This window comes from Elephantulus edwardii, unplaced genomic scaffold (assembly GCF_000299155.1).
Source record: "Elephantulus edwardii isolate Elephantulus edwardi_28Jun2011 unplaced genomic scaffold, EleEdw1.0 scaffold00023, whole genome shotgun sequence".
Lineage (NCBI taxonomy): Eukaryota > Metazoa > Chordata > Mammalia > Macroscelidea > Macroscelididae > Elephantulus > Elephantulus edwardii.
In genome coordinates, this window is record NW_006399773.1 from 4,102,659 (window position 1) to 4,128,827 (window position 26,169).

The 26,169-nt window shown below is 38.1% G+C and overlaps 1 protein-coding gene across 1 annotated transcript in view; it reads right to left on the bottom strand.

Annotated features, from left to right (window-relative positions):
* Window positions 1-26,169, bottom strand: part of PIBF1 (progesterone immunomodulatory binding factor 1) — a 311,116-nt gene that overhangs the window by 252,854 nt on the left and 32,093 nt on the right. Inside the window, exons 5-8 of the mRNA XM_006882728.1 lie at window positions 15,088-15,221; window positions 13,786-13,894; window positions 12,991-13,172; window positions 11,265-11,390 (exon numbers count right to left, since the gene is read on the bottom strand). Of these exons, the coding sequence (XP_006882790.1) occupies window positions 11,265-11,390; window positions 12,991-13,172; window positions 13,786-13,894; window positions 15,088-15,221 (551 nt within the window). The remainder of the gene's footprint in view (window positions 1-11,264; window positions 11,391-12,990; window positions 13,173-13,785; window positions 13,895-15,087; window positions 15,222-26,169) is intronic.

The following is a 26,169-nucleotide window of genomic DNA, read 5'->3' on the forward strand; positions in this document are numbered from 1 at the left end:
CATTTAACTAAGAAACTTATAAAGGTTGAGATCTTCATTTCTAAAGAAAATGATTTCACTATTACTCATAAAATAGATTTTTTTAAGCCATATAGTGCTATTTGTGTAGCTGATATATGTTTGTCCAAAAGTATTTTACAAGTCAAAACAAAAAAGCTTCACCAGAAAACATATGTAATAAGACTGTAATAAAAGACAGAATTTACCTATTTTTCAATACTAGAAAATAAATTTCAGATTACTGGTAAAGGAAATCCAGATTAAGACCTGAAAAGTGGTAAGAAAAATGAGGAAAACCTCTGAAATTGTAGTAGGAACAAATCAGTATTGGCAATGTCGACAGCATAGCATGTTGTAGTTTGCAGATTTATTACAGCTTTTCTTAGAGCTTGAAATATACCAGGAATAAATAGTGAATAAAGGCTGGCTGTCAGGACAACTCAGCATGAACAAATGAGTAAGTAACTTGAACAACTAAATAAGTAACTCACTCTTCTGCTGTCTCCACGTAAAAAATATCTTTGGGTAATTAAAATCAATCTTTATTCCAGTTGGACCAAATACGAATTGACACAGGCTATTTATACACCATAAAGAGCCCTGGCAGCCTAATGGGCCGGAGTGGCACTGCCAACACAAAGGCAAGCAGTTCAAACCCACTGGCTGATGTAAGGTTGAAAGACGGAAACCACCTCGTACTGTGAGATTTATAGCCTCTAAAAACCCTCCGCAGGGTCAGCTAGGAGTCAGTTCAAGTTACTAATTGTGAGAGCTGAAACCTATTGAGAACACTCATGTTCAAGGCTGCTGAACGTGATATACTTTCTTGGGTTTATATTTTTGTTGATGCTCAAGTAGGATTTAAAAAAAATTAATAGATGTGAAAATTAAGCGGAAAATAGAAGAGGCTCTAATACAAAAAACAGAATCACAAAAACAAACAACTATGAAATATTTAAGCAGTGATGCAAAGTACTCATTTAAAATGCATCTGTGTTTAAATTTAAGAAGCAGCTGACAAAAATCTAAAATATTTCCTAAAGAAGCGAAATCTGTTGTCGTTGAGTACAACTGAGTGGGAGATAACCCGTAGCTGACCCTGCAGTGGGGTTTTAGAGGCAGTAAATGACATGGGAAGATAACTAACTTCCCATCTTTCTCCTGTGGAACAGCTGGTGGGTTCGAACCACATACCTCTGTGGTGGCACTGCAATTTCTTACCATTAAGTCACTAGAGATCCCTAAGTGAAATAGATAAAAATAAACCAAGTGACAATTATATACTAACCATTATGTTTGGTCCAGATCAAGTCCACTTTATTATAAACAAAGAGCTACTTTATTTCTGGGCCAACTCAGACAAAACGGTCACAGGGTGCTTCAATGCTAATCAAATGCTCAGCCTCTGGGAGTTCAAACCTACCAGTGGTGGGAGGGGGTTAAGGAAATGGGAAAGATCTGGGTGAAAAACAATGTATACATACTCTTTAAGTAAACTAGTAGAAAATTAAAAAAGAGAAAACAGAATAAATAAAAAGAATAAAATAATTGGAAATGGAAATTTTAAAAAATCTACCAGCATCACAGAAGAAAGTTGGATGACCTCTTGTGTGATTTAGTCTCAAAAACCCAAAGGATGGTCTGCTACAAGTGGGCTCTGATTTATTTAATAGCAATGAAAGTTGGGATTCCATGGAAAATATTTATATAAAATGGTAACTATTCTTTTATTAAAGAACTATTTATTATTTGTAATTTTATTAATTGAAAATACCTTTTTAAAAAGCAGAAATGACAACTATATACAGCTTGATAAAAGAACAGGTTGACTTGAACTGTGAAATTAAATGGAGGAAAAGCTCAATAGCAACAGCGAAGACAGACCAGGGGCCAACAATAAAAGAGATCAATTACTCCTGTGTAAGTTCAAACGAAACTGAAAACAAGTTAGAAACAGCTAAATTATGACCCTGAATTTGACTACTGAATTTGACCCTGACTACTAGGAACTACAACAACATAGAGAGAGCGCTGTAGGCCTAGTGGACAGAATATGATGCTAACAAGCCAAAGGTTGGTGATTTTAATCTGCAGCCCTCAGGCCTGGTTTTAATTGTTTTTGGTTAAACATTCTTCTAGATCATACAGCACTTGCTGTACAGAGGTAACTCGTGGCTGCTGTGATGCTGAACACTGTGGCACTGATGTGTCAAATGTGAAAATGGTTACCCATGGTGGACAGAGTTTGGTGGAGCTCCTTGATTAAAACAAACTTCAAAGCAGGAGTGGCTTCCACTTATGAAAGAGCTTGCCTCCGGAAACTCTATGAACTTAGAGAAACAATGTCATTTATGACTCGATGGCACTTAACACCAACAATAATAACAGGAATATACCCCAAGGAGATTAGAACTGAGACACAAACAGAGATTTGTACACCAATATTCATAGCAGCGTTATTCACCATTTCAAGAACATGGAAACAACATAAATTTCCAAGCACAACTAAATGGATTTAGAAATTGTGGTTCATTCACACAATGGAATACTATGCAGCACTCAGGAGCAATGATTAAAAAAATACTATGTAACTTAGGAGAGACTGGAGAGCATTATGTTGAATAAACTAACTCAGTCTCATAATGACAAATACTGCATAAGACCACTGTTATAAAAATAGAAGGATAACTAGTAAAACATGTATGGAGTATGAGAGCTCAAGGGGGAAAGGGATTGAAGCAGAGAGCTGAGGATGGATGGGATGAAATCACAAGGTTGTACAATTTGGTGGGTAGAGGGAAGGAAGGAAGGAAATAGAAAGGATCTGGGCAAAAGCATAGGATAATGACAGGTCAGGTCCAATGGTGATTAATTTTATAAAACACAATGCATGAGAATGTTTGTATGAAACACAGTGTGAATGAAGAATAGTGTGAAAAACAATATATACAACTTTGTCAGCAAACCAATAAAAAAAAAGGACTTCAAGGATTTTGTCCTGAGTATATGGTAAAATAGTTTTAATTAAGCTGAGTAAGACAGAAAGTGGAGAAGGATTAGTGTAGAGCATGAGGCAGAAATTTATTCTTTTTTCCCCCTTCTAGTTTATTTAGAAAATTCGAATACAGATTTGAACAAATTCTATTTCCCTCACCCCCTTACCCATCAACTTGGTTTTGGGATATGATTTTTAAGACATCTCTTAGACAACTAGTGTTTGCTGCTGTTGTGTGGTGCTGTCAACTACAACGTATAGTGACCCTATGAATAACAGATTTAAACTTGACCTGTCCTGTGCCACCCTTATCATCTCTCATTTACTTGATTCCATTGATACAGTTCCTATGTGAATCCCTCTTGTTGAAGGTCCTCTTTTTCACTGACTCTCTACCTTTTCAAGCATGCTGATATTTTTCCCAGGACAAGTCCCTTCTTGTAATCTGCCCCAAGTACGTAATACAAAGTTTCACCATCTTTGCCTGTAAGGAGCATTGCTGGCTGCCCTTTTCCCAAGATACATGTTTGTTCTTTGGAAGCCCACGGGATATTCAGTACTCTTCTCCAACTCAAAGATATCAATTCTTCTGTCATCCTTAGTCACTGTTCTACATCATATGCACAGCAGGTGACTGGAAAGACTGTGACTAGGATCGGTATACCTTAGTGTTCAAACTGGTATCTTGTTTGAAGAGGCCCTTGACAGCAGATTTTCCTAAAATAACATGTCTTTTGATTTCTTGACACCATGAGTGTTGATTGTGGACTCAAGTGAGGCAAAATCATTGAGAACATCAGCATTTTCTCCGTATATCATGATATTGCCTATTAATCCAATGCTTAGGATTTTTGTTTTCTTGATGTTGAGATATAATTCATATTGAAGGCTGTTGTCTTTATCTTCTGCAGTAAGTACTTCAAATCCTCACTTCAAGCAAGGTTGTATCACCTGCATAACATCTTGATTTCAAACCATGCAGATTTCCCTTACTCTGTTCGGACAACAGTCTAGGTACAGGTCTCACATGAGCACAGTTAAGTGTTCTGTGAGCTCCATGCTTCACGATGTTAGACATAACTTGTTATGATTTATATATTCAAATGTGTTTGCATACTCAATAAAGCATTCACTGTTGTTAACTGCCTTCGAGTTGAGCACAACTCATAGCGACCCCATGAACAAAAGGCCTGAAGCCCCTCTACAATTATCAACGTTTAGTGGATGCCACTCCTGCTTCCAAACCTGTCATAGAACGTTATTGATTGAATTGCCTGTGATGCATAGTGACTCTATATATAGCAGTTCTGAACCCTTCCCTGTCCTGAGCCAGTCTCACTAATTCTGACATACCAACCCCCATAGCCCCAGTTACTGTATCAATCCATCTCATCCTGGGGTCTCCCTCTCCTGCACTGTCTGTCCACCCTTCTGAGCATGATGTCCTTCTTCAAGGATCGATATTTCCTGGCTACATGCCCAAAGTACGTGAGGCCTCCAAGGAGACACTTGGCTTCACCCTTTCCAAGACAGAAGTCTGTACATTGTTTTCTTGGTGGTCCACGGTATGTTCAAGACTCTTCTCCAGCACCACAACTCAAAGGCATCTATTCTTCTTCTGTTATCCTTAGGCATTGTCCAGCTCTCTGAAGCATAACAAGGAATTGAGAAGATCATGGCCTGGATTAGGCACACCTTTGTATCTAGACTGACAACCTTGCTCTTCAGCACTCTGGAGAGGTCCATGACAGCAGGGCTTCCCAATGCAATTTGTCCTTTGATTTCCTGACAGCTAGTGTTCTTCACATTAGTAAATAATTATAAAAAACACAAGACCCAGATTTTAATAAATACACAAAATCATGCATCTAAACTGAAAGCAAGTAATTCATTTCATCAAGCACAAAAATCCTTAGTGCTTAAACAATTTCTGAATTTTGTTTTACAAGAAATGCTAAAATTAGTTCTTTATTCTAAATGTCAAGAGAAATAATTTACAATTAATTTTCACCCTGTGGAAGCCTCGTAAGGCACAACCCTCATGATAGTTTCATCAAGCCATAACAAGGTAAGTGCAATACATAAGGATCCAGCTGCATAAAATACCAAGTTAATAAAATGGCCGAAATAAGCTTGTCCAACTGGCCCACTAGGAATCTGTGTGTAATTCAGACTGCCCAGGTGGCAGTATGGCACCACCTGGTGGCAAGTGTCCACTCCAGCTCCAACACCCACCCGTAGGGTCAGTTTGGAGTTCTGTGGCCGTCCGACAGCTCTAGGGCAGCAGAATCAATGCCACAAGTCTCCAGGTTAGGCTGCATTCATTTTTCTATCACACGTGGTGCCAGACTGGGGACAAGGAAATGGCTTTCCCGCTTCCAGTTACGGCTCTTCTGCTGTTCCTCCACATAGCTTCACTCACTTAGCTTCACTTACTCACCCCACTAACCACACCTCAAAGAACAGGGGCTAGTAGAACGACATTTTTTATCATGAGTAGCATTCTTAGAGGTTGGGTGTGTTTTTTAAAATAACAAAAATGAAAAAAAAAAGTTAAAAAGTTCTCAAAAGGAATACATAGAAAAACTTATATGGCTTTGTAAATTATCTAGAAATGATTGTGCATTTTACCATAAAAATAAATTTTGTGTGTCAACTAGGCTGGGCTGGGATTGCTGGGTGTTTAGCAGACATTAGTCTGGTTACTGTCACACAGTAATTTAAGAAATGCGAAGAAATCAGCCGACCCTGGGTAGAGATCACCTTCCTTAATGTAATTTAATGTTATATAATGTAATGATCTTACCGTTAATGTAGTCTTACTACCTTCCATTTTATAATCTATTGTAATACAAGCAATATATCTACTCAGGACTTAAAAGCAAAAAGGAGTTTCCCTAGGGTGTGTTTTGTCCCCAGAAGGCAAGCAGGTGTTTAGGAAGGACCCTCACACATAGTCTTCCAGCTGCCTGACCTATGGAGCTTGGGACACAAGCATTCCTATTTCCCAGGGTGTTGCCTTACTTTTGGATTTGTTAGCCATCTCCTTCCCTACCCCTCAATCATCGCTACTACAATCGCATCAGACATTTGCTTGTGGTAAGTGTCTGTGTATATGCTTCATGAGTTATATTTCTTTAGCAAATCATCAGGAAGCTCTGGCTAAATATGTAGCTAGCAGCACTGTTACCCATAAGGCTGTGCTTCTCTGGAGCTTCAAATCCACCAGCGGCTCAAAGGGATTAAGACAGGCACTCTCCTGCCAGTGGCAGTTGGAGTCTTGGAAACCCAATCGAGGGTCACTATGAGTCAGAAGAGCACTGAGTGTACATGCTTGAACCCACAAAATATAACAAAAGCTTAAGAAACGCAACAGAATTAAACCGCAAAGTTATCAGTACTTATTTATGAAATAAAAACTATCACCTGTGCTGCAGATGGACTTGGTCCTGAGCGGTGCCAATGATTAACGGGTTCGGCTAACAGAAAGGTTGATGGTTTAAGTCTACTCTTCATCCTCAGAAAAAAGGACTAGGATCACTTCTGAAAAACCAGTCATTAAAATCTGATAGCGCACAGCTCTACTATGAGACACAGTGTGTCTTCATGAGCCAAAACTGACTCGAGGACAACGAGTATACCACAGATCCATCGCCTACTCAGATCTGTCTGGGATTTAGAATCCTGAAGGAAAGTTTTCTATTAAAATATCTCACAGGTACTTCAGATGAAATGAAACTAAATTTAGCAGATTTTCTTCATAACACTTTGTCTTTTTCTAAGGTTAGGAACTGTGTTATCATCCACTTTACTGCTCAATCTAGAAATCTCGGTGATGTCCTTCTGCTCAATGACAAGAACATAGTTTGCTATGAATCCAATCCCATCATCCCCTCTTATCTTGAGAAGAGACACAAATGCTAAAAGTGGCTGTGCCTACAGCTCTACACTCCTCCAGCCCATGTTCCACACTGCAGAGAGGCCTTGTCATATCCTTCTATAAAAACCAAATCTATCTTTGATGGCTATTTAGAGATGTATATTTAGGTGATAATGACATAAAGAAAACCAAGCAATTTAATAGTATATAAGTGAGAAACAGTAGTTCTCTTTATGAAGAATTAGAAAAGGGCTCGAGGCTAGTTCTATGACACTGGGAATGTTCTGGTTCTTGAAACAGACTGACTGTCATCTAGTCAATTCTCACTCATAGTGGGTTTCTCCATTGGGTTTCTGAGGCTCTAAATCACAATGGGAGGTGACTGCCTATCCTCCCTCTTCAGAGGTAGCAGCAGATTTGAACCTATGAAAATGTGCTGGAGAGTCAGCTATGAGTCAAGTGGGTGATAAGCAAATATATACAAGATTAAAAGGGAAGATAATGATGACAAAGTAACAAAACAAAAACAAGTCTCTTTTAAGTGGTCCAAAATTTCTTTGTGTTACCTTAAAAATATCTAAACAGAATTCAAATATAAAGGTTAGTTTATCATTTCAGAGGCAGCTTTGATCAATAGATGAGTACAGTATTCACAGTAGTTAAAAATGTAAATGCTAAAATATATGCTGTATATATAGAAACATAAAGTATTCTTTTTTCCCAAATAAAATACTATGTATTAATGTAAAATATACATCAAATTAGAAAAAAGGAATTAATCTAATATATCTGATGTGCTGGAGCCTAAAATACCTATGCAGTCTGTCTACGAGTAATATAGCACTGAATAATCATTTTACATTATAAACATCTTTTGTATTTTCATTGTTAATATAATCTTAAATATTAACTTGAAAAAAACGAGAAAGAACAATGCTGGCAGAATATAGCTACTAAAAATGTGTGAACTGCACAAACAAATGCCTTCTTTTATATTCAGTGTTTCTAAGTTAAAAATCTACGCACTAAATCTTCCACTAAATTTAGGAAGAATGACCTCATGAAAATATCTTTCAATCTACTGTATAAAAATAATAACAGTAATTTAAAAAGAAAACAAACCTTTGCCAATTTATTAGCCCAAGAATAACTCTACACATGTAGCTCTTACCTAATTATCCCAGTAGAAGTCAATTTAGTACTAGATTAGTTGTCCTTGTTATGACTGACCTTCCATTCCAGTGGGTTTTCAGAGGAAGAAAATGACCACCTTTCTCCCGAGGATTAGCTGCTGGACTGAAACCTCCTGCTTTTGAGTTGGCAGCTCAACCTCTTACTCACTTGTTATTTGGTGTCTTGGAGTCAAATATAACTCCTAACAACCCTCTTAACAATAGATCTGAATCCTATTTCTGTGTCATTTGCATCATCTCTGACATACTTAAGCCCATAGCTGCTGTCACTCTATCTCGCTGAGGTTATCTCTTCTGTTGACATTCTACCTTTCCAAGCATGATATTCTTTCCAAAGACTAACTCCTCCTAACAACTTTCCCAAAGTTATTGCTGTTGTTGTTGTTATGTGCCGTCGAGTCGCTTGCGACTCATAGCGACCCTATGTACAACAGCCCTTAAACTCTGTCCTGTGCCAATCACACCGTCTTCGATACAACCATCCCAATTACCCAAGACACTGAATCAATTCACCTCACAGAGGGCCTTCCCCTCCTGCACTGTCCCTCCACCCTATCAAACATGATGTCCCTCTCCAAGGACCGGCCCCTCCTCACAACATGTCCAAAGTATGTTAGAAGGAGCCTCAGAATCCTTGCCTCCAAGGAGCCGCCCGGTTTAACCCTTTCCAGGATGAATCTGTTTGTTTTCCTAGCACTCCATGGGACCCTCAATACTCTTCTCCAGCACCAAAGCTCAAAGGCATCAATCTCTCCTTCTAGCCTGCTTAGTCACTGTCCAACTCTCTGATGCATAACAAGTGATTGCAAAGTATTTGGGCTAAACTTCAGCATCTTCACCTCTAAGGAGCTCTATGGCTGCACTTTTTCAAGATGTATCTTGTTTGTTCTTTGGCAGTTGATAGGATATTCAGTACTCTTCACTGATCTCACAACTCAAAGGCATCAATTCTTCTTCTGCCATCCTTATTCACTGTCTGGCTTTCAGATGCATAGGAGGGGACTGGAAAGAGTATGGCCTCAATGAGGCATACCTTACTCTTTAAACTGACATCATGCTCTTTAGAACTTTAGAGAGGTCCTTGACATCAGACTTTCTCAATTTATACATGCTCCAGGTCTCCTGACTGCTGGTACCAAGAGTGTTGGCTGTGGATCCAAGTACGATGAAATTGCTGGCAATTTCAATCTTTTCTACATCTATTACGATGTTGCCTTTTGGCCCAGTGTTGCCTTTTGATTTCTTGATGTTGAGATACAATTCAGATTCAAGGTTATATAGTCTTTGATCTTAAGGAGCATGTGACTCTTGGATTTCAGCAAGCAAGGTTGTGTCATCTGCATAATACAGGTTTTTAATGAGCCTTCTTCCAACCCTGATGGCACATTCTTTTCCATAATATCCAGCTTCTTGAATAATCTGCTCACAGACTGAATAGGTATGGAGAAAGGACACAGCCTTGACTCATTTGATCACCAAAACTCCATACTATATTAATAGAACAGCTTTCTTCTTTGAAATTAAGAAGTTGTTGTTGTATTCCTACCTAACCCTCCAGCCAGTTTTTAGAGGCAGTAAATTTCACAGGAGGAGGCTCCCTATCCTCCTGTAGAGCAGCTGGTGGATTTGAACCACATGCCTTTGAGTTTGTAGCACAGCTTCTTACCACTAGGCCACAAAACCTTCCTAGAATTAAGAAGTGAAATCTCCACATTTTCCATTAGTATACTTAGTGGTAATGTGTTGCACTGCCAACCCAAATACAAGTGGTTCAAATCCATCAGCTGCTCTATGGGACAAGATGGGTGATCTCTTCCCATGTGATTTCCTGCCTGTGAAAACCCACTGCAGGGTCAGATATGGGTTGGTTCTGCCGCAACAGTTCTCAACAACAGTAATTCACCAAGTAGAAAGGACATGTTACTATGGTAAGTACAGATCATTTAAATTTGGCTTAGTATTGTCACTCACAAAACACAAAATAGACAATCTTTAAAAAGTATTTCTCCACTTAAAATATAAACTTTCAAAAGTCACACATGAGTAGCATTTACTTGTATTTACTGCCAATCATTAACCTGATACATACTGATCTAAAAGTAACGGAATAAATGGAATCTTTCTCCAGATTCATCTGACAATTTTTAGGGCCAGCAGCTAAGGGAAGATATGTACTATTTCATATTACCCTTTCAGTTCTAAAACTTTGCTAGGACAAATCATGTTTTAGGAAATACCTCAATCTCTGAAAAGTCAGCTATCATAGAGAAGATTCTGATCCATTGTGACATCCTATTTGTTAGAGCAAAAGTGTGCTGCATAATTTAGTGACAAGCGGTTACTTTTAGAAGTAAACATCTTTAACTCTTTATTCCAACTGAGTTAAAGACAAAGGACAAGTTATTAGGGTAATAAAGAGACAGTGAGAATAGTTAAGACGCTAAAATCTGATGTATTTTGTTCTACCTTATCAAGGTGCTCGGAAGCAGGTGTAGTATCATCCACTTCCTAAACAACATGCCTCTGGAAACTCATGAACTTTGAGAAACGACAGTTATGGAAAGGCTTCAGGTCTTTTGTTAGTAGGGTCTCTAAGAGTAGTGCTCGTCTCGATGGCAATCAACAACAACAATCAAAGTGCACCTGACTCAATCACTTGCTATGCATCTGAGAGCTGGATAATAATTAAGGATGACAGAAGAAGAATTGATGCCTTTGAGCTGTGGTGTTGGAGAAGAGTATTAAATATCTCATGGACTTCTGAAAGAACAAACAGGTATATCTTGGAAGAGATGCTGACACAGTGCTCCCTGGAAGCAAGAATGACAAAGTTTTGTCTCTCATACTTTGGACATGTCACTAGGAGAGTCATTTGGAAAAGGAATATGAGATTTGGAAGGGTGGCAGGTCAGCAAAAGACAGGAAGACCTCCAATGAGATGGACTGACAGGGTGAATGTAGCAATGGGTTCCACAGGTCGCTAACGTACTTGATTAGACAGCACCTAACAATAACAATCAATCAAACATTTCAAAACATTAATACTCTCAATTATACTTGGGTTTAGATTTCTGTCACATTTTCTTTACTGTATTCAAAGGACATTATTTAATAGAAATAGTCTAATTCCAAGAAAATTCATATAACCTCAAAAAAAGGAAATAAAATAGCACACAAATACGTGATTTTTTTTTACCTATTTTCCCGTTCATACATTTCCCTGGAGGCACTTCGAAGTTGATCAATCTCTTGATTTGTTTTTAATCTGATTTGTTCCAATTCATCCCGAAGTTTATTTTCATATTCTGTTTTATAATGGTCTCTGAAAAAAGTCAAAGTAAATATCCAATAATTTTTCCATGTAAAACAACTAGGCTTTTGCCAGCCATTAAGATTTTTGTAATTTTATGTCAAATATGGTTTTGATATATGCCACACTACTTGAAAAACTTATGACATATCAAGTTTTATTATTCCTAAAATAGTCTTTCAAATTATTCCCATCTAAGATGTCAATTTGTTAAACATATTGCTCCCTAGGTGATTAACTGCTGTTGTTAGGTTCCATCGAGTATGATTCATAGTGATCTTATGAACAAAAGATTTGAACCCTGTTCTATCCTATGCCATCTTTACACTTCCTGACAAAATAAGAACCCACACAGTCACTGTGTCAGTCCACCTGGTTGAGGGTCTTCATCTCCTCTGCCAACCCTCCACCCTTCCCAGCATCAGGTCGTTCTCCAAGGAAAAGCCTGGCCTAGCAACATGCCCAACATATGTGATGTGAAGCCTCATCATTCTTGCCTACAAAGAACAGTTTGGCTGCACCCTCTCCAAGACATATCTAATATTCTTTTGGCTGTACGTGGGATGTTTAGTGCTCTTTTTCAATTAATTGCTCTATAAATTTTAGTAATTTATAGTGAACAATTGTTCACGTAAAAATATATTTAATAATGTTTTCTAACATATATTTCCAAAGACTTGAAAGTTAAAGCACATGAAATGGCTCTCATTTTTAAAAAAACTAATTTGGGACAGTACTTACGGAAAGATAAGAAAGTCAACAAAAATATAGAACAACATGACTCTAATCAACTTTACGAGACTAATGCAATATCTTGGAAAATTCAAAGGATTATACAGAGTATTGTCAAAAAGAGCACAAACAAACAAAAAAAGTACTAAAGGCTGAAGGAGAAGTTATAAGTCTGCAAAGAATTAAAGCTAAATTATGTTTTAGTTTTGAACATGTTGATGAAAATAATTCAAGGATTATAAAGGCTGTGATATATGAAGAACTCTAGTTAAAAAAAAGTATATGTAATAATAAAACAATAACATAATCACATAACCTTTTTAAGCATCTATTATGTGCCTGGAAGTGTGCTAAAGTTTTAAATCTATATTAAAATCTCATATGAACCTAATATTGTGGTTATTAGAGCTGTGTCTTTCATAGAAAGAAAAACTGAGATGTGGAAGCTAACATCTTAGCCAATTTATATATTTACTACAAGAATAAAGATAAGATTCACATGCAGGCAGTGTGATTTCTGGGCCTGTATATTAAGCATTATTGTTGTGTGTACTGTAGAGTCACAAATGACCCATAGCTGAACCTCAACCAGGTTTTCAGAGGCAGTTAATTGCACGAGACATTACTGCCCATCCTTCTCCAGTAGAGCAGCTAGTGGACTCAAACCACATGCTTCTGGGACTGCAGCACAGCTTTTTGTCACTAGGTTACCACATCAACTAAATTAACTTCTTGTAAAGACACAAAATGAAGTATATTACCTTAAAGCCATCCTACAGATTAAAAAAAAAGTCACTATTTTTCCCCCCCAAAGAAAACAAATTCTCTCAAAGATGATACCAACTTGTATCTATTTACATGGAAAGAATTAAAATCTTGCCTGGATGTTACATATTTTTCATACATCTCTTCTCTAGACTTTTTGGTTTCTTCAAGTTGAATCTGTAGTCTTTCCAGACGATCTTCTTCATGGGCACAACGAACACTAAGTTCCATGTTTTGACGATTTAGATATTCTTTATCTTTTTGCAATAAAGTCACAGTCTGCTGTAGAGTGGTTACCTACATACATAGAGAAGATAGTTCAAAAGCCTCTCTTCTTAGTTTTCATGGTTAAATTGTCCTATTTTCTTTCATTTGTGCTTTTACTCAACATACAAAAATTCTCCTTTTTAAAATGGGCAAATTTCAACTTTAGACCCAGAATGAGCTACCCAAGTCCTTTTTTGCTAATCACATAAAAAAGGAAAACTCGGCGGGCTCTGGTGGCCTAGTGGCAGGAAACCTCACTGCCACTGCACCCAGAGGTGCACAGTTCAAGTCCACCAGATGCTCTGCTGAAGAAGGAGGAACAATCGCCTCCTGTACCAGTCAGATCCAATTTGACGGTACACACATAAAAAGAAAAATAAATAAATAAATAAAAATTATAAAAAAAAAAAAGTGGACCGGCCAGGCCTTCAGTCCTCAGGGCTGGGGCTGCAGAGAGACCTCAGGGCAGAGAGCTCATGTGCTTGGCTCCGTTCAGAAGTCAGTGGTTCGAATCCACCAGCTAACCTGAGGAAAAAAAAAAAAGGAAAACTCCCTTTTACAATTCTGCCTTGGGCTATTTTCCACTAAATATGGTAAGATAAAACATGGTAGAGAAAATAAAATATTTTCTCCATAAGCTTACCTCTTTTGATAATTCACTTCTTTCTTTTACTTGGTTTTTATGAGAAGCTTCAAGTATTTCATGCTTTCTTCTAAACTCAGTTAGTTCCTGTTCAAGGACATCACGTTCACTATAAAAATAAAAATCAGATATATTATTTCATATTTAGTATATCTAGACTCCTTAACTGTAACAGAAAAAGGGTTTCTTTCCTGAACTATTTGAGTGGGAATTTTCCCAATGTTAATAAAGATTAATTAATAATAAAGATTGTACATATAATCAAGGTATAGTTACCAAATTCAAGAGATATTAATTTAATGGAACACAAATATTCTAAAAGGAATAAATATATGAGTGTTAAATGAATCTTTATCTTTAATGCAAAAAGTTTACAAGAATTCAAATATACTACTGCTACTTGTTGACAGTAGCAGAAGCCAACTCATGGCTGTCAGGTCAGAACCAATTCACAGCTGATCCTTCAGTAGGTGTCTGGAGTTTGTAAGACAAACAGATCTGGTGGCCTAGTGGTAAGATGCTGTACTGTAATCCCAAAGGCATGCAGTTCTAATGCACCAGTTGCTCCACAGGAGAAGCATGATGGGCAATCTCCTCCTAAGCAATTTACTGCCTCTGAAACCCACTACTGGTCAGCTATGGATCTGTTCCAACTCAATGGAACCCAAAAATGAATTTGACAGAGATTTCTGGTCTTTCTCCTAGTGGAGCTGCCAGCCGATCTGAGCAGCCAGAAAGGTGCATCTTTGAGTTGGCAGCTCAAATCCCTATGGATAATACCACCAGAGCTACAGTTTAGGTGAAGAGAAGCCTCTGTGGTATAGTTCTACTCAATAGGGTCTGCAGGGTCACTGTGGGTTTTAACTGTCTCAACAGCTATGGGATATTTTTAGTATTAGTGGTAACAGACTGGAGAAAATATGTATTCTCTGAAAGGGTTATGTTCCAAAATGATCTTCTGTTAGAAAAGACTGACTGAAAAAAAACACATCAAAGAACAAAAAACAAAAGCACCTAAGGAAAAAGAAGCTGATTTCAAAACAAATAATCACTAAAATAAATTTTAAAATATTTAGACATTTGGGAACTTACAGGGATTCTATCTTTAAAGAAAAGACAGTAGCAACCTTTAGCTAAACTAAAAACCAACAAATATGAAAAGATATATTATCTAAAACTTAACAAATAAATCACTAAACAAGACGCTTTTCGGAAGACTAATGAGTGCATAGAGTGGAGTTAGCAATGTGACCTTGTTATATGACTGCGATGAGAACGACAAGAGGTGTTTTAATTACTCACCTCTGGACTTTATCATAGTTTTCCTGACGGTAGTCACCTTGTTGAATTAATTGCTTTGTGTCTGCTAATTCTAAGGCCAAACGTTGACATCTATTTTGAAGCTCAGAGCGGTGTCTTCGCTCTTCTTCGTATGTCTATAAAATAAAAGAACAGTATACCTTTCAAATTAAATATAGTTAACCAAATGGTATCTTGAGTTCATCTGCCAAGTTGTGAATTCTCTTGTGATAAGAATTTTTTTTAATCCTCAAATTTTCTGTTTTATCATTTTTCCAACCTAAAGCGAGGCGCTCTGCTATTAATCAAGAAGCTGAACTCTTGGAGTTTTGCTTTGTTCTTTGTTAGGCGTTGTCCACTCAACAACAGGTCCTAGTGAACCTATGAGTCAAAGAGCTGAATGCCACCCCACCCCGCACCATGCTCACCATTCATTCTCAAATGCTTGAGTGCACGAATGAGAGTTACTGTGTCAATCCATCTTCTTGAGAAGCTTCCTCTCTGACTTTTCTTCTCTCCACTTTTACCAGAATGTCTTTTTCCAACATATTTTTGTGACATGTCCAAAGTATGTGAGACGACGTGGCACCACCCTCTCCACTAAGGGCCACCTGGGCTATACTTCCTCTGCAACAGGTCTGTCTGTTCTTTTGGCAGTCCATGGGATATATAGTACTCTCCTCCAACACCACAATTCAAAGGCATCAATTCTTTTGTCATTTTTATTCACTGTCCAATTCTGAGATGCACAAGAAGCAACTGAAAAGATCATGACTTGGATCAGGAGTACCTTAAGTACTAAAGTACCCTGGATCAGGAGTTTTTAAATTAACATCATTGTTCTACAGAGGACTCAGACAGCAGATTTTCCCAATGCAACTTGACTTTTGATTTCCTGATTGCTAGTGCTAATATTCCTTGGAGGACAAGGGTGGGGGAAGGAGTCGGTGAAGGAGAGGAATACCCTCAACTAGGTGGATTAACACTGTGCTGCAATGGCCTCTTGTGTGTCAGGAAGTGTGAGGATGGCGCAAGATAGAACAGGGTTCAGATCTTTTGTTCAAAGAGTCGCTATGAGTTGTACTTGACTTGAGGGCACCTAACAACAATAACAACAACAACAACAGTGTTAATGATGTTGATTATGGGTCTAAGCAAGACGAAGTCATTAACAATGTCAATTTCTCTCCATTGATTATGGTGCTGGTGGTGAAGATTATTGTTTTCTTGATGTTGAAATGCAATGCATATTGGAGGCTACAGTCCTTGATCTTCTGCAGCAAGTGTTTCAAGTCCTCCTCACTTCCAGGAAGCAAGGTTGTATCCTCTACACAGCACAAGCTGCTGATGAGTCTTCCTCCAATCCAGATGTCAGACTCCCCTCTTAATAAAGCCCAGCTTCTCAAATTAATTATTCAGCATACTGATTGAAGAGATATGAAAAAAGGATGCATTCCTGACACACATTTTTCTTGATTTTATGTAGTGTTTACTTGCTCAATTCAGACAATAGCTTCTTGATCAAGGTATCAATTTTGCAGAGCACAATCAAGTGCTCTGGGATTCCTATTCTTTTCAGTGTTAGCCATAATTTTTATGATCCACACAGTCAAATGCCTTTGTATAGTTAATAAAACACAAGTAGACATCCTTCTAGTAATCTTTGCTTTCAGCCAAGATCCATCTGACATCATCAATCACACCCGTAGTGCTATGCCTCTTCTTTGTTCAATTAGTACTTTCAGCAGTTCACTGTTGATGTGTTGTTCTAGCCTCTTTTGGACAATCTGTTCTCTTTAGAGAAATATTTTGCTCATGTGTGATACTAATGGTATTGTGAAATAATTTCTTGATTCTGTTGGATTGCCTTTCCAACAGATTGGGAATATATGTAGAGCTCCTCTAGTTGGATGGTCAGGTAGTTCTCCAGATTTCTTGGCACAACTAGCTGAGCGCATCCAGGGCTGCTTCTGCTTGCTGAAAAATGTCAACTAGAATTCATCAATTCCTGGCATTAATTTCCAGGACCTTACTTTTTTGCCAATACCTTCAGTGCAGCTTGAACTTCTTCCTTTATTTTTGGTTCTTGATCATATGCTACTTCCTAAAATGGTTCCGTGACAGCAAATTCTTTTTAGTACAAGGATTCTGTGAATTCTTTCCATTTTATTTTCATACTTCCTGGATTGTTAAAGCTCATATAAGTGAACTTTATAGCTGGGTATAAATATTATCCTGAGTTTTATATGGATAAGGAAACTGAGCATTGAAGAAGCTAAATGTCTCATAAGTACATGGCAGAGTGTTGTTGCTGTAGTTCTGTGCCATCATGTCACCTGCAACTTACAGCGACCCTATGTAAGGACTACAATTTAGGTTTATCAAACAGCAAAGTTGTAGACAACTCTTTTATACCTTATCAGTACACGCAGGATAAATACACTAGCTCGAGAAGAAGGCTAAACAAAGTTTTTTAAGATGGTACAAGTTTAAAAATAATCAAATATTAGTATGAGTGAGCTGAGATCAAAGGAGGACTGGCAATGTAGAAAGGGGCAAATTTAGAATGGTAAAAAGAAATTATATGTATAGCATAGTAAATCATTACTCATGGTCATCAGGTATGATTTTTTTTTTTTGGCTGTTACAGAGAATTGAAAACTTGAATTTCAACTAAGGTAACACTTTTCCATTTGATAAAGCTCGTAACAATACAGCTCTATTTTTTCCATTTTGCTTCTCAATGCCCATTTTCTACCCCTTAAGATTAAGGCTTTCTACAATTACAGACACACAGATCAATGGAATTTAATTGAGAACCCTGAAATCAGCCCATCTACCTATGGTCAACTGATTTTTGACAAGAAGATGAAATCAGTTAAGTGGGAAAATGAGAGCCTTTTAAACAAACGGTGTTGGCAAAATTGGAAAACCATCTGCAGAAAACTCAAACAAGATGCACAAATCACACCATACACAAAAACCAACTCAAAGTGGATCAAAGACCTAGGACAAAAACCAAGGACTATAAACTTCATTAGAGAAAAGCTTAGAAGAACTCTAGAAGCCCTAATCCACAACATAAACAGTCTTCCAAACATCCTGAAAAACCTACAACCAGAAGAGGATAAAATAAATGAATGGGACCTTCTAAGAATCAAAGCCCTATGCACATCCAAAAACTTCTCCAACAGGGTAAAAAGGTAAGCCACAGACTGGGGAAAAAATATTTGGTAATGACATGCCTGATAAGGGACTTATATCTAGAATTTATAGAATATTCAAGTACCACAAGATAAAGGTAAATAACCCAACTGAAAAATGGGCACAGGATATGAACAGACACTTCAACAAAGAAAAGATTCACATGGCGAACAAACACATCAAGAAATGTTCAAAGTCCCTAGCTCTAAGAGAGATGCAAATCAAAACAACTAAGAGATATCATCTCACCCCAGGTAAGACTAGCAAAATTCAACAGAACAGCAAACAACAAATGCTGGCGAGGTTGTGGAGAAACTGGAACCCTTATTCACTGTCAGTGAGAGTGTAAAATGGTTCAACCACTATGGAAGGAAGTATGACACTTTCTCAAAAAGTAGGAAATAGAAATACCATTTGACACATCAGTTCCACTACTGGGAATATACCCTAAAGAAACAAGAGCAGGTATACGCACACACATGTTTATTTCATGTTGTTTTGTTCACAAGTTCACAATAGCAAAGAGCTGGAAACAACCCAAGTGTCCATCAACAAATGAATGGACAGAGAAGCAGGAATATTATGCAGCACTGAAAAACAAACAACTAATGAAATATTTTACAAAATGGGTGACCATGGCGGACATTATGCTGAGTGAAATATCTCGGTCACAAAAAGACAAATACTGCAGAATGCCACTGTTATAAAACAGGACTGACATAGGGGCTAGGGGGAAACTAAGAAAAGAGAAGATAAATAACGTACATCATATTGAAACAGATGAGGGAGAGCTGCATAAAATGAATATATGATGAGGTATTATTGGCTCTTGGGAGGCTCTCCTTGCCAGAAGGCAGGAGCGTGGCAGTGGGAGTGCAGGAATCGTGGCAAGCTTTTGGAGCCGACTGCTTTTCCGGGAATGTGTTTGACGTGCAGGTTTTAGAGAGGTCCCTATCAGCCGACTTTCCCATCGAAATATGTTTTTTTATTTCCTGGCTGCTGGTGCCAAGAGTGTTGACCATGGAGCCGAGCAAACCGAAGCTGTGAACAATCTCAATCTCTTCGCCAACCATCCTGACGCTGCGAGTTGGTCCAGTGGCGAGAATCTTTGTCTTCTTGACATTGAGCCTCAGTCCATACTGAAGGCTGCAGTCCTTGACCCTCTGCAGTAAGTGCATGAGGTCCTCCTCAGCTTCAGCGAGCAGGGTTGTGTCATCTGCATAACGCAGACTGTTGATAAATCTTCCACCAATCCTAAAGCCACGCTTTTCCTCATAGAGCCCAGCCTCTCGGATAATCTGCTCTGCATACAGGTTGAAAAAGTATGGAGATAGGACACATCCCTGGCGTACACCCTTCCCTATTTTGAACCATGCAGTGTTGCCCTGCTCTGTTCTGACGACTGCCTCTTGGTCCAAGTATAGGTTTCGCATTAACATGATTAAATGTTCTGGGATTCCCATTTTTCTCAGAGTCAGCCACAGTTTGTTATAATCCACACAGTCAAATGCCTTTGCATAATCAATGAAACACAGATAGACATTTTTCTGGTATTCCCTGTTTTCAGCTAAGTTCCATCTGACATCAGCTACAATATGCCTAGTACCATGACCCCTTCTAAACCCAGCCTGGACTTCTGGCAGTTCTCTGTTGATGTACTGTTCCAGTCGTTTTTGGATAATCTTCAGTAGAATCTTGCTTGCATGTGAAATCAATGATATTGTTCTGTAGTTTCTGCACTTGGTTGGGTCACCCTTCTTTGGGATGGGAACAAATATAGATCTCTTCATCAGTTGGCCAAGTGGTTGTTCTCCAGATTTCTTGGCACAACTTGGTGAGCACGTCCAGGGCAGCATCTGTTAGCTGAAATATGTCAATTGGTATACCATATACTCCTGGGGCTTTATTTTTTGCTATTTCCTTCAAAGCAGCTTGAACTTCTTCCTTCATCACCACAGCCTCTTGCTCAAGTGTTATTTCATTAAATTCTTCTGTATCTGCCAATTTCTTTCGATACAATGACTCAGTATATTCCTTCCATCTTCTTTTGATACCTCCTGGATCATTTAACATTCTGCCTAAAGCATCGTTGATTATAGCAACTCGAGGTTTGAATTTGTTCTTCAGTTTCTTGAGCTTAAGAAAAGCTGAACGAGATCTGCCCTTTTGATTTTCTGACTCTAGCTCCTCGCACATTTCACTGTAATATTTTGCTTTGTCATTCTGTGCTGCCTTTTGGAATCTTCTGTTCTGCTCCTTAGTGTCTTGAATTCTTCCTTGTGCTTTGGCTTCTCTACATTCCAGTGCAATCTTCAGAGTTTCTTCTGACATCCATTTTAGTCTTTTCTTCCTCTTCTGTCTTTGTAATGACCATTTGCACTCTTCCTGGATGATACATTTAACATCCTTTCTATACACTTTAATTAAAATCTCAATTAAAAAAAGATTAAGACTTTCTCCATTATATACAATATGAGTGCTGATGTATGTCTGTAGGTTTGTAGGCAGGAAATCATGACTGTTCTCATCTGATAATATGCATTATCTCTGTGAAATGATGTTGGAACTCATCTGCTGTGAGTGAAAGGGAGTCAGGATTTGTAGCACAACTGCTGTTGTCACTGTGTATCATTGAGTCAGAACTGATGCACAGCCGACCCTCCAGTGAGTTTTCAAAGGCAGGAATCACAGGAGACAGCCCATTTTTCTCACAGAATAGACAGTGAACCCAAACCATGTACCTTTGGGTTGGCAGCCCACTTCCTTACCACTAAGCCACTAAAGCTCCTAGCACAATCTGGAAGACACAGGTAAGGTTGCTAATAATAAACATGGTGTTTGTTTTTTTTTACCCACAAGTGCCCAGACATTTGGGAAAATGATGAGATTTTAGCCAGCTTGGTTTAAGAAAGAAGTAGAATTAGAGGGACTTGGTTTAAGAAAGAAGTAGAATTAGAAAGGGATTATAAATAAATGAATGAGAAATTCTGCAAAAAGATGAGTTGCAAGAAGGTGACTGAAAACCATGGAAATATGTAATAAATTTTCAGCAGGGCTCTTTGAATCAGCTAAATGAGAACTGACCTGAATTTGTAAATTGTGAGCGATCCAGGAGGATAATGGGAATGGGGAAATGTGTTGACATCAACTAGAAACGCAAATCTCTCTTCAGAAAATAAAGGCATGCTGTGCACGTAGCACAACACCCAAACCTCTTTGCTGGAAGAGCTGCAAACAGTGCCATCTTGTTAAAAAAACTTTGGCCAACTGGGCTGCTTTGAATGTGTTGCTCCCCCTGTTCTGGCAATAACCCAATCCCTAGTATCAGCTCCTGAAAGAGCTCACTACACCTCTTCCAAGTTTTCCACGTGGGGGCTTTGAACCACATAAAATTTTTCCTTTTCTGGCTGTCACTTCAATTTACCTAAATGTTAAAAAAACAGGTCTCTTCTAATTTTGTTTCACTGGCCCTGATAGAATCAAACTTATCCCACACCCTGGTTCTCAGTGGCCAAGAACAGAGTATGGGCCATTAGACTAAATGCTAAAACGGAGAAACAGCAGTCACTGGAGATGAAATTAATAAAATACAAGGCCGGGATGTGGAGGAGCTACAGACATTACAACAAGGCAGGAAGGAGCTAAATGGGAAGGAAGAAGAATGTTCTTATCTACAAAAGAGGAAGGTTATAAGAGGGGATATACAGATAAAATGAATGCCTAAAGAAACAGACTTTTTTTTATCAGGGTGGAGTTGTAAAGACCCCAAAGTGTCAAGATCTCGAAATGACATCAACCTCCTGATCCTGAAACATATGGATGATAAACTATCAGTGCATAAAAATATTTTTGTGGGATATAAACGAATATTTTTAAAATCCGTATGACCAAGTATAAGCAGAAGTTGAGTATCAGAATGTACACATTCTATTGATACTTTCTTTGTTGTGGTGATTAGGCGTCAAGTATGACTCATTAGTGACCTTAAGAACAGCAGGTCTGAATCCTGTTCTATCCTGTGCCATCTTCACACTTCCCGACACACAAAGGCCCACTAACAGCAATCACTGTGTTAATCCACCTGGTTGAGAATCTCCCTCTTCTTCGTCGACCTTCCACCTTTCCCTACATCATGTCCTTCTCCAAGGAATAGCACCTCCTAGCAAGATTCCCAAAGTACGTGAGGCAAAACCTCATCATTCTTGCCTCCCAAGATCACTCCAGCTGCACCCTCTCCAAGACATATCTGTCTGTTCTCTTGGCTGTTCATGGGAAGTTCAGTGCTCTTTTCCAATGCCACAGCTCAAAGGCATCAATTCTTTTTCTGTCATTTTTATTCACTGTCCAGCTCTCAGATGTACAGCAAGAAACTGGAAAGACTATAGCCTGAATTAGATAAACCTTAGTCCTCAAAATGTCATCATTACTTCCCAATTTGGAGAGGTCTCTAAATGCAGGTTTTCCCAGTGCAATGCATCTCTTTATTTCATAACTGCTGGTACCAAGAGTATTAATTAGGGACCTAAGCATGATGATGCTACTGACAGTTTCAATCTCCTCTCCTATTGGTCCAGTGGTAAGAATCTTTGTTTTCTTGACATTGAGATGCAAGCCATACTGAAGGCTGCATTTCTTGATCTTCTGCAACAAGTGCTTCAAGTCCTCCTCACTTTCAGCAAGTAAGTTGTGTCATACTTCCTTTAGGATATTCCAAATGAAGAAAACTTTGCCCTTAAATAAATACAATTATTGTATTTTGAAAAATAAATCTACTTCATTTATTATTAGCAACTAAAATAAATTTAAGGAATAATCAAGAGAACAAACAAATCTATTTTGAAGAAGTACAGACAGGATTGTCCTTTACAAGCAGGGAAGGCGAGACTGTGTTTCACGTACTTTGGACATGTTATCAGAAGGTGCCAGGTTCTAGAGAAAGGCACCATGCTTGGTACGGCAGAAAGTCAGCAAAACAGAAAGATTCCTTGGCAAAGGACCAAGCTGTGGCAGAGTGCTGTTCTGTTGTACACAGGGTTATTATCACTTGGAACCAAATCAATGGCTTACAACAAGAAGCAATAAACCTACAGCTATTTAGTTTATTCTAACTCACAGTGACCCTTAGGGCTGAACCGAACCGAACCATTCAGTAGACTTTCCACAAAGGTAAGTCTTTATGGAAGCAGACTGTCTCATAAGTAAAGAAATAAAATAAAATGTTCTTAAAGACTTGATGAGGACAGCGAGAAGGAGCTTTAAATTCTTGAGCTTGTTGTGGTTAAACAGCTGTGTTCGTTTTATGAAAATTCATCAAGTTATATAATTATGAATTCCTTAAGTATGTTACATTCAAATATTTAAACACAAAACAACCCAAGAGGATTCAATGAGGAAGACAGTTGCAAAACATCAAGTTCTTGAAGAGGCTTCTATTAGTAATAGAAAAGCGGATACGTGTGATCCTTATTAAAGAGGAAAGGAAGTAGGATCAAAGGGGTCAAAAAGAAATACACTTTGTGATTATTCCCCACCTCTACATCAAGTCTGCGGCAATAAGCATGTCATATTATTTTTAATTTTAAGATCTGCTTAAATAATAAGACACATTATTTATTTTTATCCTCAGTAGTAAGCCTGGTATTTGTGGCAAAGTCAATATTCAATAAACAGCACTCAAATTAATTAAAGTTATTAATTAAATATCCTGGAGCTTGCTAAAATAAAACAGCAAAACTTTTTTTTTTAAAATAGAGAACTAAGAATCTTCTTGCTGTTGTTAAGTGTCATTGAGTTGCCTGCAACTCATAGTGACCCTGTGTACAGCAGCTCTGAGCCCTGCTCTATCCTGAGCCAACCTTATTGTCTCTGACACATCTACCTCCATTACCCTAGTCACTGGGTCAATCCATCAGATCCAGAGTCGTCTTCTCTGTGCTGTTCCTTCACCCTCCAAAGCATGACATCTCTCTCCAAGGACTTATTCCTCTTTGCAACATATCTAAAGTATGTCAGGTGGAGTTCCAGAATGCTTGTATCCAAGGAGCAGCCTGGTATCACCCTCTCAAGGGTCCATGGCATATTTAATACTCTTCTCCAGCACCACAACTCAAAGGCATCAATTCTCCTTTTATCATCCCTAGTCAATGTCCAGCTTTCTGATGCATAGCAAGTAATTGCAAAGACTTATGGCCTGGATCAGGTGCACCTTAGTCTCTTAGATAGACACTGCTGTTCTTGAGTACTCTGTAGAGGTCCCTGACAGCAGATATTTCCAGTGCAATTAGTCTTAAGATTTCCTGACTGCTGGTTTCAAGAGTACTGATTGTGGAACTATGCAAGCTGAAACTGTTAACAACCTCAATCTTGTCTCCATCTATCATCAATTATCCAAGTGGCAAGAATCTTTGTCTTCTTGATGTGGAGCTTCAGTCCATACTGAATACTACAGTCCTTGACTTTCTGCAGTAAGCACTTCAGGTCCTCCAGCAAGCAAGGACGTATCATCTGCATAGTGCAGGTTATTAATTAGACTTCCTCCAATCCTGAAACCACATTTCTTCTCATAAAGCCCACCCTCCTAAACAATCTGTTCTGGATATACAGACTGAAAAGGTATGGAGACAGGACACATCTTCGGTTGCACCCCTTTCCTGATTTTGAACCATGCAGTATTTCCTTGCTCTGTTTTGACAACTGCTTCCTGGTCCAAGTTATAGGTTTCCCATGAGCACAACCAAGTGTTCTGGGATTCCCATTCTCCTCAAGGTTGACCACAACTTGTGATTCACACAGTCAAATGCATAGTCAACGAAACACAGACAGACATTCCTCTGATATTTGTAGCTTTTGGTCAAGATCCATCTGACATTGGTGATAATGTCTCTAGTGCCATGGCCTGGCCTTTTCTAAATCCAGTTTGTATTTCTGGTAGTTCTCAGCTAATGTACTGTTCCAGTCATTTTGGATAATCTTCAGCAGGATTTCTCTTGTGACATTAGTGAAATTATCATTCTATAATTTCCACATTCTATTGGGTCACTTTTTTTCCTTTTGAATGGGAATAAATATGGATCTCTTCTGGTAAGTTGCTCAGGTAGCTGACCTCCAGATTTCTTGGCACAACCTGGTGAGCACATCCAGGGCAGCATCTGTTTGCTGAAATATTTCAATTGCTATTCCATCAGTTTCTAGGGCCTTTCCCCTTCCCTTTCCCGAATCTTACAGATCTGATTTTCCTTTAAATTTGACTATTAACAGAAAATGAAAATTTTCAAAATGTTGGCCAAGCAGAATCTGCTCTCAGACCCTTTATTTTTATAACAGGATCCAATTTTTTAACAAATGTCTATTTCCAAACAACAATTAAGTATATAGATTTATACAATTTCAGAGATGATAAGTACTTTAGAGGGAATTCTCTATAAAATTAGGGCATTAAATTAAAGAGTATGATATATAGATAAGAATTAATAAGGTCTAGAGGGGGGTTAAATAATTTGTTCAAGATTTAGGAAAGTTATGACAACCCATATAAGGATATTAAGACCTAGTAGGAGTGAAGAGTTTGTCTAGGATTCCAGAGCTTGTAGTGATATAGTTAAAATTTAGATTCCTGAATGACTAGATACCCAAGTCTGATGTATCTGCTTTTTAAAGAATCTATTCTGTGGAAACTGTAAAAACAATCAATTAGAAGCTAGTACTTACTGCTTATACAGTATTAAAAGACCTCTATTCACAAATTTTATAGGTCCACAAATGGTACAGGAATAAATTCAAGGTTAATTTTAGATCTCACTTAGAAAATTGATAGATACTCTTTAAATATATATATATATATATATATTTTTTTTTTAAAGTGAATATACAATTTATTTAACA